This window comes from Crassostrea angulata, chromosome 7, assembly GCF_025612915.1.
Source record: "Crassostrea angulata isolate pt1a10 chromosome 7, ASM2561291v2, whole genome shotgun sequence".
NCBI classification, from domain to species: Eukaryota; Metazoa; Mollusca; class Bivalvia; order Ostreida; family Ostreidae; genus Magallana; species Magallana angulata.
The window spans coordinates 44,980,469-44,995,490 of record NC_069117.1 but is presented as its reverse complement, the minus strand read 5'-3'; the positions used below and the strand labels follow the sequence as shown (position 1 = coordinate 44,995,490).

Below are 15,022 nucleotides of genomic sequence, written 5' to 3'. Positions count from 1 at the left end.
ACAAAGTTGGGACAAGAACATCCCCCCCCCCCCCATGCGAAAAATTACACGGGGTCGGCCAGCTGAGTTGCAAAGTTATCGATAAGAAAAACAAACTATTTAAGGTAATGGTCCATACCCCACTAGATAAATAAAATGCGTACAGAATTTTTTCATATTTTTCAAACATGTATCTGAGGATATCTTCTCATCAAATTTTACCCTGTTGGGTGGTCCATCGGTATTATAAGAGCTAGGGTCGTTGCTAAAAATAGAACCGATTGCAGAAAATGGCGCTTTTTCATACATAGAGAATATAAGCCCAAGCCTGAAATTTGAATTTCACAAAATCATTTTTTGACTTATATCCTATGTAAAATAAAGGAATTATTATTTCAAATCAAAAAATTTTATGTTACACTTGCTTATTTATCAAAAAAAGATAAATCCGCATATAAATGAGATAAAATGAAATAAATTTTCAAAGAGAATTTAAGCTCTTATAATTTTATTTACGTACAGAATTCTCTAAAATTTTAATATTATTTAAACCTTAACGCCCTTAATCAACTGGAAATAAATTTACCCAAGGGACCGGCCTTTTCAGGATCACAATGGGCGTATTTTGGGTAAAAATCATTAAAATATATATTTTGAAAAAAGATCCGTAAAATTTAAATTGTGCATGGGTTTATTATTTCATCATTCTAAAAAAATATGTTAAAATTATTGTTAATTAGAAAACATGATTTAAACAAACTGTTGATTAATCTGTATTATTTAAACCGCAAAAGATTGTATCTTTGGATATCGGTAAGTATTATGGATCGAGATCGGTATTTAGAAATTGCAGTCACACGCGTGGATAATGCTAACTACCTGATATGCCTTTAAGACAGAACCTCTATTCAACCTTTTTTTAATGGTTTTAAAGACTGTTCTTAAAATGAAATAACTTTTCTTCAGCGCATGATTTTAATTCTAAAAACATTTTTTGTTGTTGAAAATATATCTTTGCTCGTTGCTAAGCGAATATAGGATAAAGATGAAATAAGTCAAAGTATTTCCCCTTGTGTATTTATCTCCCTTATTTATGCACTGGAATATATATAGATCTCGGTCAGGATTTCATTTTGGATGTTTATGGACTTTCAGGGATTAATGTTCAAAGAATTGGATTAAGTTCAGCCTTGTAATGAATTTATGTTTATGCAGGACAAAAGTAAGCGGTCTATATTTTCAAAACGAGTACTCAATCGACACAACCCAGTCAAATTTTCATTTCGCTGAGTAATAGGCTAATTGATTGCAGTTTTCAGGATTTTTAATAGATTTGTATTGAATTAATTTTTAGATCAGCTTGATTTTTTTGTTTTGAAACACATGTACACCTTAGCGTTAGGTTTCGATTAGATCGGGCACGGAAAAAACGTAATAACGCGTGAATTACGTCAGACGTTGTTTTGTGACGTATGGATAATTACCTTAAAGACATTGGTTTTGAGATTGTGGCTAATATGAGACATAAGAAGCGACACCCTCTTTAAAAAAAAATTCCAAAGATAAGGTTAACTGTCGTGAAATTAAAATGTGCATAAATTATTTTAAGAAATGTTCCTTTGCATTATCGGCAATATATAGGAAAAAAAGCCTATTATGCAGGTAAAAATTGCATTTTTTTTTATTTCAAGCAATTATTACGGGATATGAGTATGACGTCCTGAATGTCGGTTCAATAAAGACTCACTTTGTGAAGTTGGTTGATAAAAATTTTCTGGAGAACTATTATAATACAGCTTTACAGCCACTTGTGAACTAGCTGCAGGTCTGTAGCTCCCGGTCTGAAAAAATTCGGATGGACGACCTGGGAGCTACAGTGCCCCCAATAGTGAAAACTTCAATTTACGGCGTACAAAAATATGCGCTAGTTTTTTTTTTAATTATTATTGCAGATTGTGTTATCATTTATCTTTCACTTGCACAACAAAAAAGTATAAATACATGTAAAGTAACATAAATTTTTCCGCGAAAAATTACCAAATCTTTGCAAGTCGTTTATTCTAAATAATTCTGAAAAATAACAAGAGTAAAGCTGTCAATGTGACAGCAAACCGTGTTTTCTTTTGTGTGAACAGTATCCATAATCCATTTGTCAATCCTGAATTGATAAATACTACCTATCCAAAGAAATGGGGTACTATAAGTACTCTATATGCAATGTTTTTGCCCAAAAATGACTAAGTTCAACAGCTGATATTTTTTCATAAATTATCAGAAATCAAAATCCTAGCAATCTGCATACATCTGATATATGTATAATTGATCTGCAAAAGAACAACTTCCTATCTTGAAAACTGTTCGAGGAGTTATCGGTACAATAAGGGTACCTTTTTGGCAGCCACTCTCCCGCCCGCCATTTTTACTATTTCAATAATCGGAAACCCGGTTAAAAATTCTCTCTCAAAATTCTTAGAATTCAAAAGTAATGGAGTTACATGGAACCTCACGGCGGTCTCCGAACCCCATGCCGCTCAAAATATATTTACTCCCTCAGAAAATTTCTTGATCCGTCTCATTTCTAGAAAAGAGTACGCATTAACTTATATTCCAGTTTAAATTACATGTCAAATTTTTGTTAGAGAAATAAGATATTAGGCATTTCCTTTTATAATACTATGAGAATTATATTATAGAATGACAATTGCGACATTGTTTTTTTTTAAGATGTGAAGTTCATTTTAACTTGTTAAGAAAACTAATTAAAGTATGCAATATCGTCCGAGATATCTGACGTTTTCCTGGCATTTTTAACGATTTTGATGTTTTACATGCCAGGGTTTTTTTTCGGACTATGTGCATAATAAAGGATGTTAATGAGTACTCGACTATCGCTCGGTCGATTACTCGTAATTAAGTGAATAGAATTTTTAATTTTTTTTCTTAGCGCGGCAGTTTTTTGTGCTAGGAATGGAAAAGACACGTTCTTCAGAACAATTTGTGTTTCTTCTAGTCAGTTATTTATTGGATCAGATGTTTGCACAATAAAAAAAAAACTATCATATCAATAATCACTTCAAGGGATTTTTTTTAGAATCATTAATCATTAATTGTTGATTAGGCAAGTATAATGACTTACCCTTGAACAGGTCACATTTGATTTGCCCGAGATGATGTAAAGGTCATTATGTGTAATCGTCACAAGAAAAAAGGAAAAAGACAGGATAAATAGATAAAACACCTTTTGAAAAGAACTCATAGTATTAAATAAATCAACGAGTACTCGACTATCGCTCGACTAAAGCAAGGGCTCCGATTAATCGACAAAGCCAAATAAGTAAAACTGATATCCCTAACATAAATGTTTTATCTCATAAAATATGAAAGTTAATCACTTAAATCACCCGCCCCCCCCCCCCCGTAAATAACAGTAGTGATTGATTGTTTAAAAAATGTGTCAAAAGTAAGAAAATAACTATCCTTTTATTATACCAACGCCGGTAAAGCCTCTCACATGATATGAATATAAAATTATTCGTGTCAGAACCCCCTGACATTTACAATTTTTCTTAAGGAGGGTTCGATGTTTAAAAAATATTGATATTTAATATAACAATGCTGTTTCACATTTTTTTTAAAGTGCCGCGAGCTGATGAAATAGTATTTTTACATTGTATTGTGAGGGGTGTCGATCTTTTAAAACGTGTACAACAAGGGTGTAAAATGGTAACATCATTGAAAAAATTGAATGATATCGACAGTTAAGCAACTCATTTGCATTATATTTTTTACACCAAGAAAAATCTTAAGAAAAAAGGAAAAGTTAGTGGGGATTTATCCTGTTTTTGGCAACCATTTTCCCCCCGGTATCTGTAATCAGTACAAATTACCGAAGAGTTCTCATTTTTAAATAGGTTAGCATTAAAAGTCATTTATCTCAGAGTTGATTTCAACCCCACACATATCCTTCCCCGGGCACATCCTTAATTGTCTGCCTGCTTCGATTAAAGTAAACGTCATCATATCATAATTAATGATAATAATGATTTGTTTATTAATTTAAGTAGAGAAAAATATAACTAGTACTCATGTACTGGCTGACTGGGGCTGACTACTTCTGTTTAATACGTTCATTTCTTTCAAAATAAGTGATTATTGTTTTACACGAAACTTGATTTAAATTTAAAAAAAAGTACATCTGTTTCATCTAATGGGGCCAACCCAAGTAGATCCCACCGAGTAAAAATATATTTTTTAACCATGTTATTGTATCTTGCTGAGGGTTTTCGGTCCATTTCGCGTCCCATGCATATTTTGAAAATAAATACATTTATAAAAACATATGAAACATTGCCATATGGCAATATTTATAAATACATATGAAACATTGCCATATAAATACATATGAAACATTGCCATATGGCAATGTTTATAAATACATATGAAACATTGCCATATGGCAATTTTTATAAATACATATGAAACATTGCCATATGGCAATGTTTCATATGTATTTATAAATGTGTTTATTTTCAAAATTTGGATTAATTTTTATAAAAAAAAAATCTTATCCTGTTTTTAACAAGACTAAGAACTTTCTTTTTACGTCGTATACCAGAATACCAAAAATATTAAATAACCTAATCTCAAAATATAGTTTCGGGTTTTAAATGTTTTAAAACAAGTCGGCACTTTTTAAACATTTTAGCATCCCAAAAGATAATTTGATGATAAGCATGCGCTAGTTACCAAATAATTAGTCAACGGTGATTTGTATCGGAAACAGTCCCTGACACGGGGCGTTGTATAATCACAAGGGTTTTCAAGTGGTAATACTGTTATAATAACAGTGGATAAGAATGCGACCACTATTTTAGATCTATTATTGGCCTTCTTGTTGCATACATATTAGAGCCAGCCCATATATGTGACAAGACTCGATCCGTATTCGGCTGCTTTGCAAAGCAGTTGGCATTATTGGATTAACCAAGGTTTATATGGACCTATCCAGCATTTAAAGAACGCCTTTTACTCTTACAAATTTGGAAAGCCGAATGGTTTTCCATATTAATTCAAAGTGAAAACATTTAGTAGATACAAAGGCCATTAGTTCTTCGTTTGTAAATGTGTGTAAAACATTGAAATTCTATGTAACTTGCATTCAGATTTTACAGAATATCTTCCTATATGAAAAAGTAAATAAATTCTACTTGAAAACGTATCTCTTTTTAATAAAATGAATCACGATTTCGTTTATTTTGTTGATCGTTCCTCTTGAGTACTATTGTTTTCGGACACAAACCACATTGACAGTTTGTGAAGATGGGGTCATAAAATGTCATATCATGGTTGAAAACGTATAACTTAATTGGCGGAAATTCACATAAACAATCCAATCATCTGTATCATTCCGTAACGGTATTTTCTGAAGGTGACTTAGATAGGCAGATTGCCTGTTGCAGAATCCTTCTAAGTTTACATATAATAGAATATTGTTTAAATCAATAGTTCCGTATTCATTCTATCATAGAAGCTTTGGGCATAAATGAATCGATCTTAATAAGATAAAAAATATATATGCATAAACGTGTTAAAAAAAAGCTGGAGTCCGCCCTGGAAAACTCAAACTTATCAAATTCACTTGGTAATATAAAAAAAAAGAAATGACCTTCGACCACAATAGCCACCCCCTCCCGGTCCGGTAAACGTGAATATCACTCAAAATCTCCCTCCGGGAAAAAATCTTGATCCTCGCATTAAAGGGGCATGGTCACGATGTTGGTCAAATTCTATTTTTCTGTTTTTATTATTTACAATGCTTTAGAAATGAAATGCATTCCTAATGATCAATTGAATTTTGAGAGTCATTCGTGGAATGATAAGCAAGATTCAGGGCTCACAATTCTTTTTCATGTATAAACAATGTTCGTGCCCTGTTTTTGTTTACATGTGTTCAATATACCAGTAAAACCCTTTTTCAAGCTGATTTGTCTATCTTTTTATTCATTTTAAGCATAAATAAACAGTTTCTAACTTTAAACACTTTCATTTTAGGTCTAAAAAGGAATTTTCACTTCAACATTCAAAATGTAAACAAACGCTTTGTTTACATAGCAAAGAATTTCAAGCCCTGTAACTTACTTATTATTCAACAAATGATACTCAAATTTCGGTCGCCTATTAAAAATGCCTTACTGAAGCATTGCAAATATTAAAATCGAAAAAAATAATTTTTGACCAAAATCGTGACCATGCCCCTTTAAGAAAATAGGGTCTGCAATAGTCTCGCTTATCCCAGACTCTCGCTCTCGAGACTTGGTCAGATCACTAAACTGTCCAAAGTGGGCCATTGCTACCAAGTTATCCCTAAAAGTAATGGTGTGGGATTTCGATTTGCGGGAAATAAATAAGCTACTTGGTACATCTTGGCCTGATATAAATATATCGTACTTTGTCTAAGCAAAAATCGGTATTTTTCAAGTTTGAATTGGATTTTTTATTTTGCAGAATACGGCTAATACTGAATTAATGAGCACATTTGTAGGGTTATGAGGGAATTTGACTTTATCTTTGACATTTCACCAATTATGCTTTTCCAATTCATCTATAGTTTTATGACATTTAGTCGCAGGAATAGCTAAAGCCCTAGTGAATAATTTTTGTCAACAGTCAAGAGCTCATTTGATCTCAAGGATTTAAATATAAACACATTTAACTTTCCTAGCTACCGCGTTTCCTTCATCAAACTGGGTAAAAAAGACCCATGCACTTATCAAATAAACCAGTTATGTTTTAAACTATGAATTTTGCCTCAATACAGGTGCGTGCAACAGAACAATTTACTTTTGATGTTCAAAAGGTTTGGTATTAGTGGGTACAAATCATCACTGTATATCTGTGATTGCTTTTGACTGACACAGGAAGCCTCTGTGCACGATGTGTGGCCACAAGGGGTGGGATATCTTGATCGAGATTTATCACACAGAAAATCAGACCAAACAGTGACAGGAGAGGGAAAGCCATAGTTAATTGCGGAAAACATACAGGATACAATGATAGTCAAACTAAGTCAATACGATACGTATTTAGTTGTCAACGAGCTCTGCAAATAAGAATTGTTAATTCCTATAATAGATGTAATGATTAAATTATCGTTTAATAACTTGGGATTTGACAGTTTCATTGAAGAATTGTGGAATGGCACTTCTTAAAAAGCATATATTCGACAACTAATGTATCATTAACATATATAATTTGGGACGAAAGGTATTATCTGATTTCGAAAAATGAATTCTTGAACTGGCTGAACTTTATTTATTTTACAACGATTGATAAGCAAGTTCTACAACTTATATTAATATCTTTCGTTGGCAAGGATGTTAGCTCGAGGGGGTCATTGGTTCAATGAATTCTTGATATCCTGGATACAATAATTCGAATTCTTGATAGCAAGATAATTATAGATTTTTGAAAATTTTTATATCAGAATTGTTTCATATCAAAATTTTGATATCAGAAAATGGCCGTTATTTGTTTCATCAAGAGATGGCATATTCAATATTAAAAAATCAAAATATCATTCTATGATATCAAAAAAATGATTTTTTTTGTCTTTTGCCTTTTTCTTATATCAGAAAATACTTCAAAAATATTAAAACGGCACCCCTTACATGTATATCTACCCAATCTGGATAAATAGGTTCGAGCTGGATATTCAACAGATTCGTTTTCAGACAGTGAAAATGATGCCCATGGGCAACACCGCTCACATGAATACGAATGCATAACTGCGACCCAAGCAGTCAACTATAGATTTTATGATGGTCCATTACAATATAAATAAATGTCCACGCAAAGATTTCTTTCACACCACACATAAAAGACAAACACTTAACCTAGTTGAGCCTTTTCAAAATCTACTTGTACGAATAAATAAATGATTTGTATTAATTGTGGCATATTGCACCACTGGGATAAATTTCTAAATTACTTACTGTAGTAGATGCTAACTTTGAATAAATGAAGATATCATAGACGAGGCATTTAGATGTCCTATCCGAGGTATTGCTTCTGATCAACAGTTAAACACAGTTTGTGATTGTCAATGTCTCTGTCCTCCTGGACCCCAGGAGGGGACGATAAACCGCCATAGTAAATATTTAAATTTTAAAATAACAGATTGATTTTTTGAACGGTAAATAACAATCTTAACTTTGAAAAGTAAGAGGCTGATTTTCGGAACGGTGAGTGATTTAAAATAATTGAGATTTTTACGCCATTTAGCCAACAGCCATGACACTACGGTATATATTTGATATTCAGCTTGTATATATATTCATCAATGTATCATAGTTAGCCAAATTGAAATCAAATCTTGAAAACTACAGGGTTATGGTATCCTTTTTCTATTCAATCTTTTTTCATGCATAATTTTGCATCAAGTTACTAAAAAGAGCAGCTCTTTATATACCTTTCTGTATAATAATATATATCTAAATCTCTAAACTCATGTCTTCTCCTCCTCCTTATTCAATAAATTTTTTTTTTCATTATCCTCAGGCACGTAGCGTCGTTTTTAAAGTTGGGGAGGGAGCGCCAGCATAAAAAAAAAATCTTGACAAGCAAAGAACTAGTTGGAATTCGTATCAAAATGCAGAAAAAGCAATGTTTTATATAAGTAAATAAGTAACCTTACAGTCAACATATCAGTCTTAGATTCATTAGTTCAAACAAAATGAAATACATTTTTGAAAAAATAAAATAAAATCCTTAATCCGAGGGAAGGGATGCGTAGTATTCCTTTAGCTTCAATTTCACTCTTGATTTCCTTATCATCACACGCTAAAAAAAATGTGTGTGTGTGTGTGTGTGGGGGGGGGGGGGAGGGGGTGCTTCATGTTAATCAATTTTTTTATAATATAAATTTTAGAAAATTTTCTCGTGTGACACATTGTATCATTTAAAAAATAGTAGATATATCATTTATGTATCATCGTAAATAACCTTCTTTTCAAGTTAAAGTTCAGTATAATTCGGTACAAGATGAACATATCTACATGTATCTAGAATACACAAAATTATGTACATTGTTATACAGGAAAAAGATACTAGTAAAAGACATTTAATAGGATCAATGCTTAAATATCAACACTTGCCTGTAATTTTAAAAGGACTTTCTTAGGTTACTTTCTTTGTTGGGTTACTTTTCAATGAATCAATATACGTATAAGTGGCACTATACAATATGGTATGCTACATACGTCTCTCTCTCTCTCTCTTTATATATATAAATTTCAGACATTTACCGCAAATATAATGTACAAGGAGAATAATAGACAGCAAAATGTTCTTACGATTTCAACTCCCTGCGTTTACAACCGCTTAAGCATTCATGCAATTTAATGATCTTATAAATAGCATCAAAAACAACAAGTCCAAAAATAAAATGGTGTTCCGAGTATGAAAGAACCTTGTAAAAAAAATCCACAAAATGACAATTTACATATCAAAATGGACTGATATATTTAGATGAGAATATGTTGCTAAAACAACACATGAATCAATAAATATAAATGATTTAATTTTCCTGCTAAATTTAAAACATATTAGGTAATCATAGATTACTAAGCTCACCGAGACGGAGCATCACCCTTATCAGACATCGCCTTCATAAGACCACCTTTATCATTTTATATGAATATCATACTTTATGATCTTGGATATTCATGGATTCTGTTTTGACAAAATATCGTATATTATCTGATAAATTTTTTTATGATAATCATATGTTCATATGTTAATCAATACAATGATATAAAATTAAATATTGCATCATGTCATATTTATAAAATATATCATATAATACAATAAAATACAATAATAAACAATAATGAGATATGATATTGTAACGTATGATATGACATTGTATTGTGTTATACCTTACTGATTTGACCACATAATACAATATCATAAAATATAATACAATATAGTATTATATTACAATATCATATTACATAATACATCATAACATTGAAACATGATATTATATCGTATAATATTGTATGATATTGTATTGAATGACACTGAAACATATTTGATACATTATATGATATTATATGATAAAATACAATATAATTTGATTCCAACATTGTATCTTATCAAATGATACAATATTATGTGATAATTAAAGTAAAATATTATAAAATACATTATTATATTATACATATTGTATCATATGACACAATAATATATATTACAATATCATATAATACAATTTCATGTGATATGATAATATATCATATAAACCAATATCATATATTACAATATCGTATGATACAATATTATATATTGTTATACTCCTGTAAAACAGTTACTATATAACTCTATACGAAAAAAAGTCCAGCATATTGACTGTTGGACTGGAACTGTTGGATTGGAACTGTTAAAATCGACTGTTAAAAAAGACTGTTGACCGGTGACGTCACATTCCGCGAAAACGTGTTATTGATTAGAAGGGGTATAACAAAACAGTTGTTGACTGTGTCTCGGGCAACAGTTGATCTGTCGGACCGGCTTGCAAACTGTTGCCCGCGGCCTTCGGCCTTGGGCAACAGTTTATGAGCCTGTCCGACAGATCAACTGTTGCCCTCGACCCCAGTCAACAACTGTATAATATTACAATATCATATAATACAATTTCATGTGATATAATTCTATATTACTGAAACCAATATCATATTATACAATATTGTATGATACAATATTATAGAATATACAATATTGTATCATAGGATACAATATAATATTTTGCAATATCTTATGTAATTGTATCATGTGATAAAATAATGAATAAAAAATACAATATAATATTATACAATATTGTATCATAATATACAATACTATACATAACAATATCATGATACAATATCATATCATAAAATATAAAAAAAAAAGATACAATATCATTGATATCGTATCATATAACTTTTTATAATATAATATATGATATCATATTGTATCATATCAAACAATATTGTTTCATATTATTCAATACTATATCATAGGAATCATGTTATATCATTTATCAACAAACACATTTATCTATCGAGCTGGTTTGAGTGAGGTAAGAGATTTCTTTAGCATCCTTGATAATGGAGATCAGGCTCTGCATCTGAAGCAACCTCTGCGTTTAATTTATAATAAAGTTAAATCAACTATGCAAGCTATCATCTATAAAACATGTGACCTGTTCCAAAAACCTAAACCTTATCCAGCATCCGACTCCTATGGCTCAGATTCAGCATTCAAGCCCATCAGGTGCATTGGTATCATAAGACGCATCATCCATGCAAGTTTGGTGAAGTTTGGACCAGTAATAAGTAATAACTAAGATATCATCATCAGTACAACCTTAACTTCCTCCAGCATCCGCAACCTATGGCTCAGATTCAGCATCCATGCCTGTCAGGTGCATCTGTATCATAAGACACACCATCCATTCAAGTTTGGTGAAGTTAGGACCTGTAATAACCAAGATTTATTTTTTAGCATTCTTGATAATGGAGATTAAGCTCTGCATCTGAAGCTACCTCTGCGATTCATTCATATTACAGTTAAATCAACTATGCAAGTTTGAAATAGTACTATCATCTATTAAACATGTGACCTGCTCCAAAAAACTTAACTTTATCCAGCATCCGAAACCTATGGCTAAGACTCAGCATTCAAGCCTGTCAGGTGCATCAGTATCATAAGACACACCTTCCATGGAAGTCTGGTGAAGTAAGGACAAGTTATAACTAAGATATCATCATCAGAGGGCACCTGTTTCAAAAACTTTATTTAACCAGCTCTTAAAACCTTAACCTCCTCCAGCATCCGAAACCTATGGCTCAGATTCAGCATTCAAGCTTGTCAGGTGCATCAGTATCATAAGACGCACCAACCATTCAAGTTTGGTGAAGTTAGGACCAGTTGTAACTAAGATATAATCATCAGAGGGCACCTGCAACAAAAACTTTAACCAGCTCTAAAAACCTAAACCTCTTCCAGCATCGAAACCTATTGCTCAGATTCAGCATTCAAGCTTGTCAGGTGCATCAGTATCATAAGTCGCATCATCCATACAAGTTTGGTGAAGTTAGGACCAGTAGTAACTTAGATATTGCTATCAATGGGCACCTGCAACAAAAACTTTAACCTGGTCCAACAACCTTAACCTCCTCCAGCATCTGAAATTTAGGACCAGATTCGGCATCCAAGTCTTTCAAGTCCATAAGTAGGTCCAGATGCATCATCCATGCAAGTTTGGTGAAGATAGGACAAGTAATAGCTTAGATACAGGACCTGCAACAAAAACCTTAACCAGGTCTGGAGGCCGACGCCGAGGGTATAGCATAAGCTCTCCTTGACTTCGTCTCGGTGAGCTAAAAGCTACATATCAAATTATCATACAAACTTCGTAAAAACTTCTCGATCAGGGGTCATGCAATTCCCATATTTTTGTTGCCAAGACCAACTACTAGTATGCACTCAGTTTGTCTGCTAGATGCTCTGATTAGAGAAGATCAATTGGTGGTCACTATATGACAATTAATGTCCCGTCTTAACACCTATCAAATACCACTGGGCCAAAATGTCATTATCTTGGTAGAGGCTTCCAATATTATTCTAATCTAAATATATGTACCTACTGTCTCAATTTACCTGGCAGATGCTCTTTGGTAGAAAAAAATGTGAAGAATTATATAATGAATACCAGGCACATGGAATAAGAAAATGCGACATACTATGATGGACCACCAAAAGTGAATATATACCAGTAAATACTTTATATAGTGCAACAGGCAAACTGTCAAGTTCAAAGCAATGTAAATAGTAACCATTGTTTTTTAAAGCCAAGTGAAATTAGATTTCCAAAAATAAAATCAAAAGAAACAACTACTTGTATCTCTTTTTAAAATATCATTTTATTAGTAATTTTTTTTTTATGAAAATGCTATGAAACATGTATGAATATGATCTTGCATGGCATATATAACAATGATTTCAGTAATATAAACGTGGTACTTTTGAACAACAACTGATGTGATTGGTTCAATGAATAGCCAAAGTTAAATTCCACCCTGCATTTCTGTGGTCCACAACTTAAAAGTTCTGTCATATGACACTGTAGCGATGTACTTCAGGTCAGGAGAAATGTCTGTTCCCATTACTTTCCCCTCATGTCCAGCCAGCGTTTTCAATGGAGCCCATGTTGGATGAGCCCAGATCTTTGCTGTACAATCATAGGATGCACTCACTAAATAGTTACCATGATTTGGTTGGAATTTCACTTTGCTCACTAAATTTTTATGAGCAGGAATAGTGTACATGCACTTCCTTTGCCTTAAGTCCCAGATTTTCACCGAGTTATCCTCACTCCCTGTTGCAACATGATATCCGTCAGCTGCAAAGTCAATGGAAAATACAGATTGAATATGCCCCTCCAGAAACATGATGCATCTCCCCGTCCTAAGATCCCACACTCTTCCAAATGCATCTAGACCTCCTGTTGCTGCTAAGGCACCATCACCTTGGAAGGCAATGTCATAAACTGGCTTACTGTGCCCTTCCTGATGAAGAATTTCTTCTTGGACTTCTAAATCCCACAGTCTCCAAGAGTTGTCAAAACAGCAGGTCCCAAGGAATCGACCCGAGGGGTGATACTTCAAGTGGGACACTCTGTATGGACTGTGGCCCTCAATGTCTGCCACCGGCTCATCGCTGACGAGGTTCCAAAGTTTAACTGCTCCGTCTTGACTACAGGAGGCCATGCAGCATGCATTATCCTCCATTGTCAATGTAGCTTTCGGATGGAATACAATGGCGCCTACATTGCAGTTATGTCCCCTTAGCTGTCTGATAAGCTGACAATCAGGAACTGACCATAGCTTACACAAACCAGACCATGAAGCTACAGCAAGGATTTTACCATTTGGACTAAATTCACAATATGAAAGAGGTCTGACATCTCCAATCTGACTGCATTCATTGGTGACCGCTCGAACTCTCTTGTGGAGGTCTTGAAGCTGAGCATTTTTCTTGGCTGTTGGTAAGAGTTTCTCTTCTTTTTGTTGTTTTATTCTTTCTTTTGCCCGTGGAATAGAATATTTTGCAATCCATATCCTTGCCTCTTTAAGTGCAGAAGTACCTTCATGATACCTGGAAAAGCAAACAGAAAATTTTATCATTTACTTTTAAACAAATATTAATTGAACATTGTATACCCATTCTTTTACAATGAAATAGTTTATAAAACAAGACCTGACCCATTCAAATGTCTAAAACTATCATGTAATTATAAAATTGCTAAATCAAGCTACTCACCACGTCACATTCTCTTCTTCTTTTGTTTTCTTTTCAGATGACTGTTCTCCCTTCCTTAATATCGCCCCTGTGGCTTCGGATCCTAATTCAGCTAAGGTTCTTCTGAGACGCTCTCTTCTCTCAGCTGGACCTTCTCCAAACAAACATATCGGCTCTCCTAGTTGTCTGAGATTAGCCTTAACTTCAAAGTCGTCTGTCGACACCTGGATCTGTCTTGCTTTCTTCCTTTTCTCAAGTGTAGCTATCAATTCCTCTTGTCCTTCGTTTGGGTCCCTCTCTGCAATATCGTAAGAACCTCCTTCTGTGATGTTGATATTACCTGCAGCTTTGCCGGCTTTTATAGCATCTGAAGCTAAGGAGCCAGATGAACTATTAGCTGCAAGTCTAAGCTTTTCCTTCTCCTCTAAGCTCCCATAAACAATCGCCCTCTTCACCTGGGGAACATTAAGTTCTTCGTCATCGTCTGAAAAATCCATTCTCTAACCAGAAAATTAGAAAACGACCACCATGCGTTGACGACACAAGACAAGGCGTACGTTTTTATTTCTAGTCCTCCGTTCGCATTCTTTCAGCAAGCTATACCATAAAACTTGATAAAAAATATATTTTCGATAAGATGGCATAAAACAACTTAAAGGGCTATAGACAAAATCAAAAAGTTACCATTACGACGATAAAT

At 33.2% G+C, this 15,022-nt stretch overlaps 1 protein-coding gene across 1 annotated transcript; it reads right to left on the bottom strand.

Annotated features, from left to right (window-relative positions):
• Window positions 1–12,926: 12,926 nt before the first annotated feature.
• On the bottom strand, window positions 12,927–14,871 carry LOC128193085 (U4/U6 small nuclear ribonucleoprotein Prp4-like). Its single transcript, XM_052866325.1, has 2 exons — window positions 14,344–14,871; window positions 12,927–14,178 (listed from the first exon to the last, which is right to left on the bottom strand). The coding sequence occupies exons 1-2, from the start codon at window positions 14,817–14,819 to the stop codon at window positions 13,089–13,091; spliced, it is 1,566 nt and encodes a 521-aa protein (XP_052722285.1). The 5' UTR covers window positions 14,820–14,871; the 3' UTR covers window positions 12,927–13,088.
• Window positions 14,872–15,022: the final 151 nt, after the last annotated feature.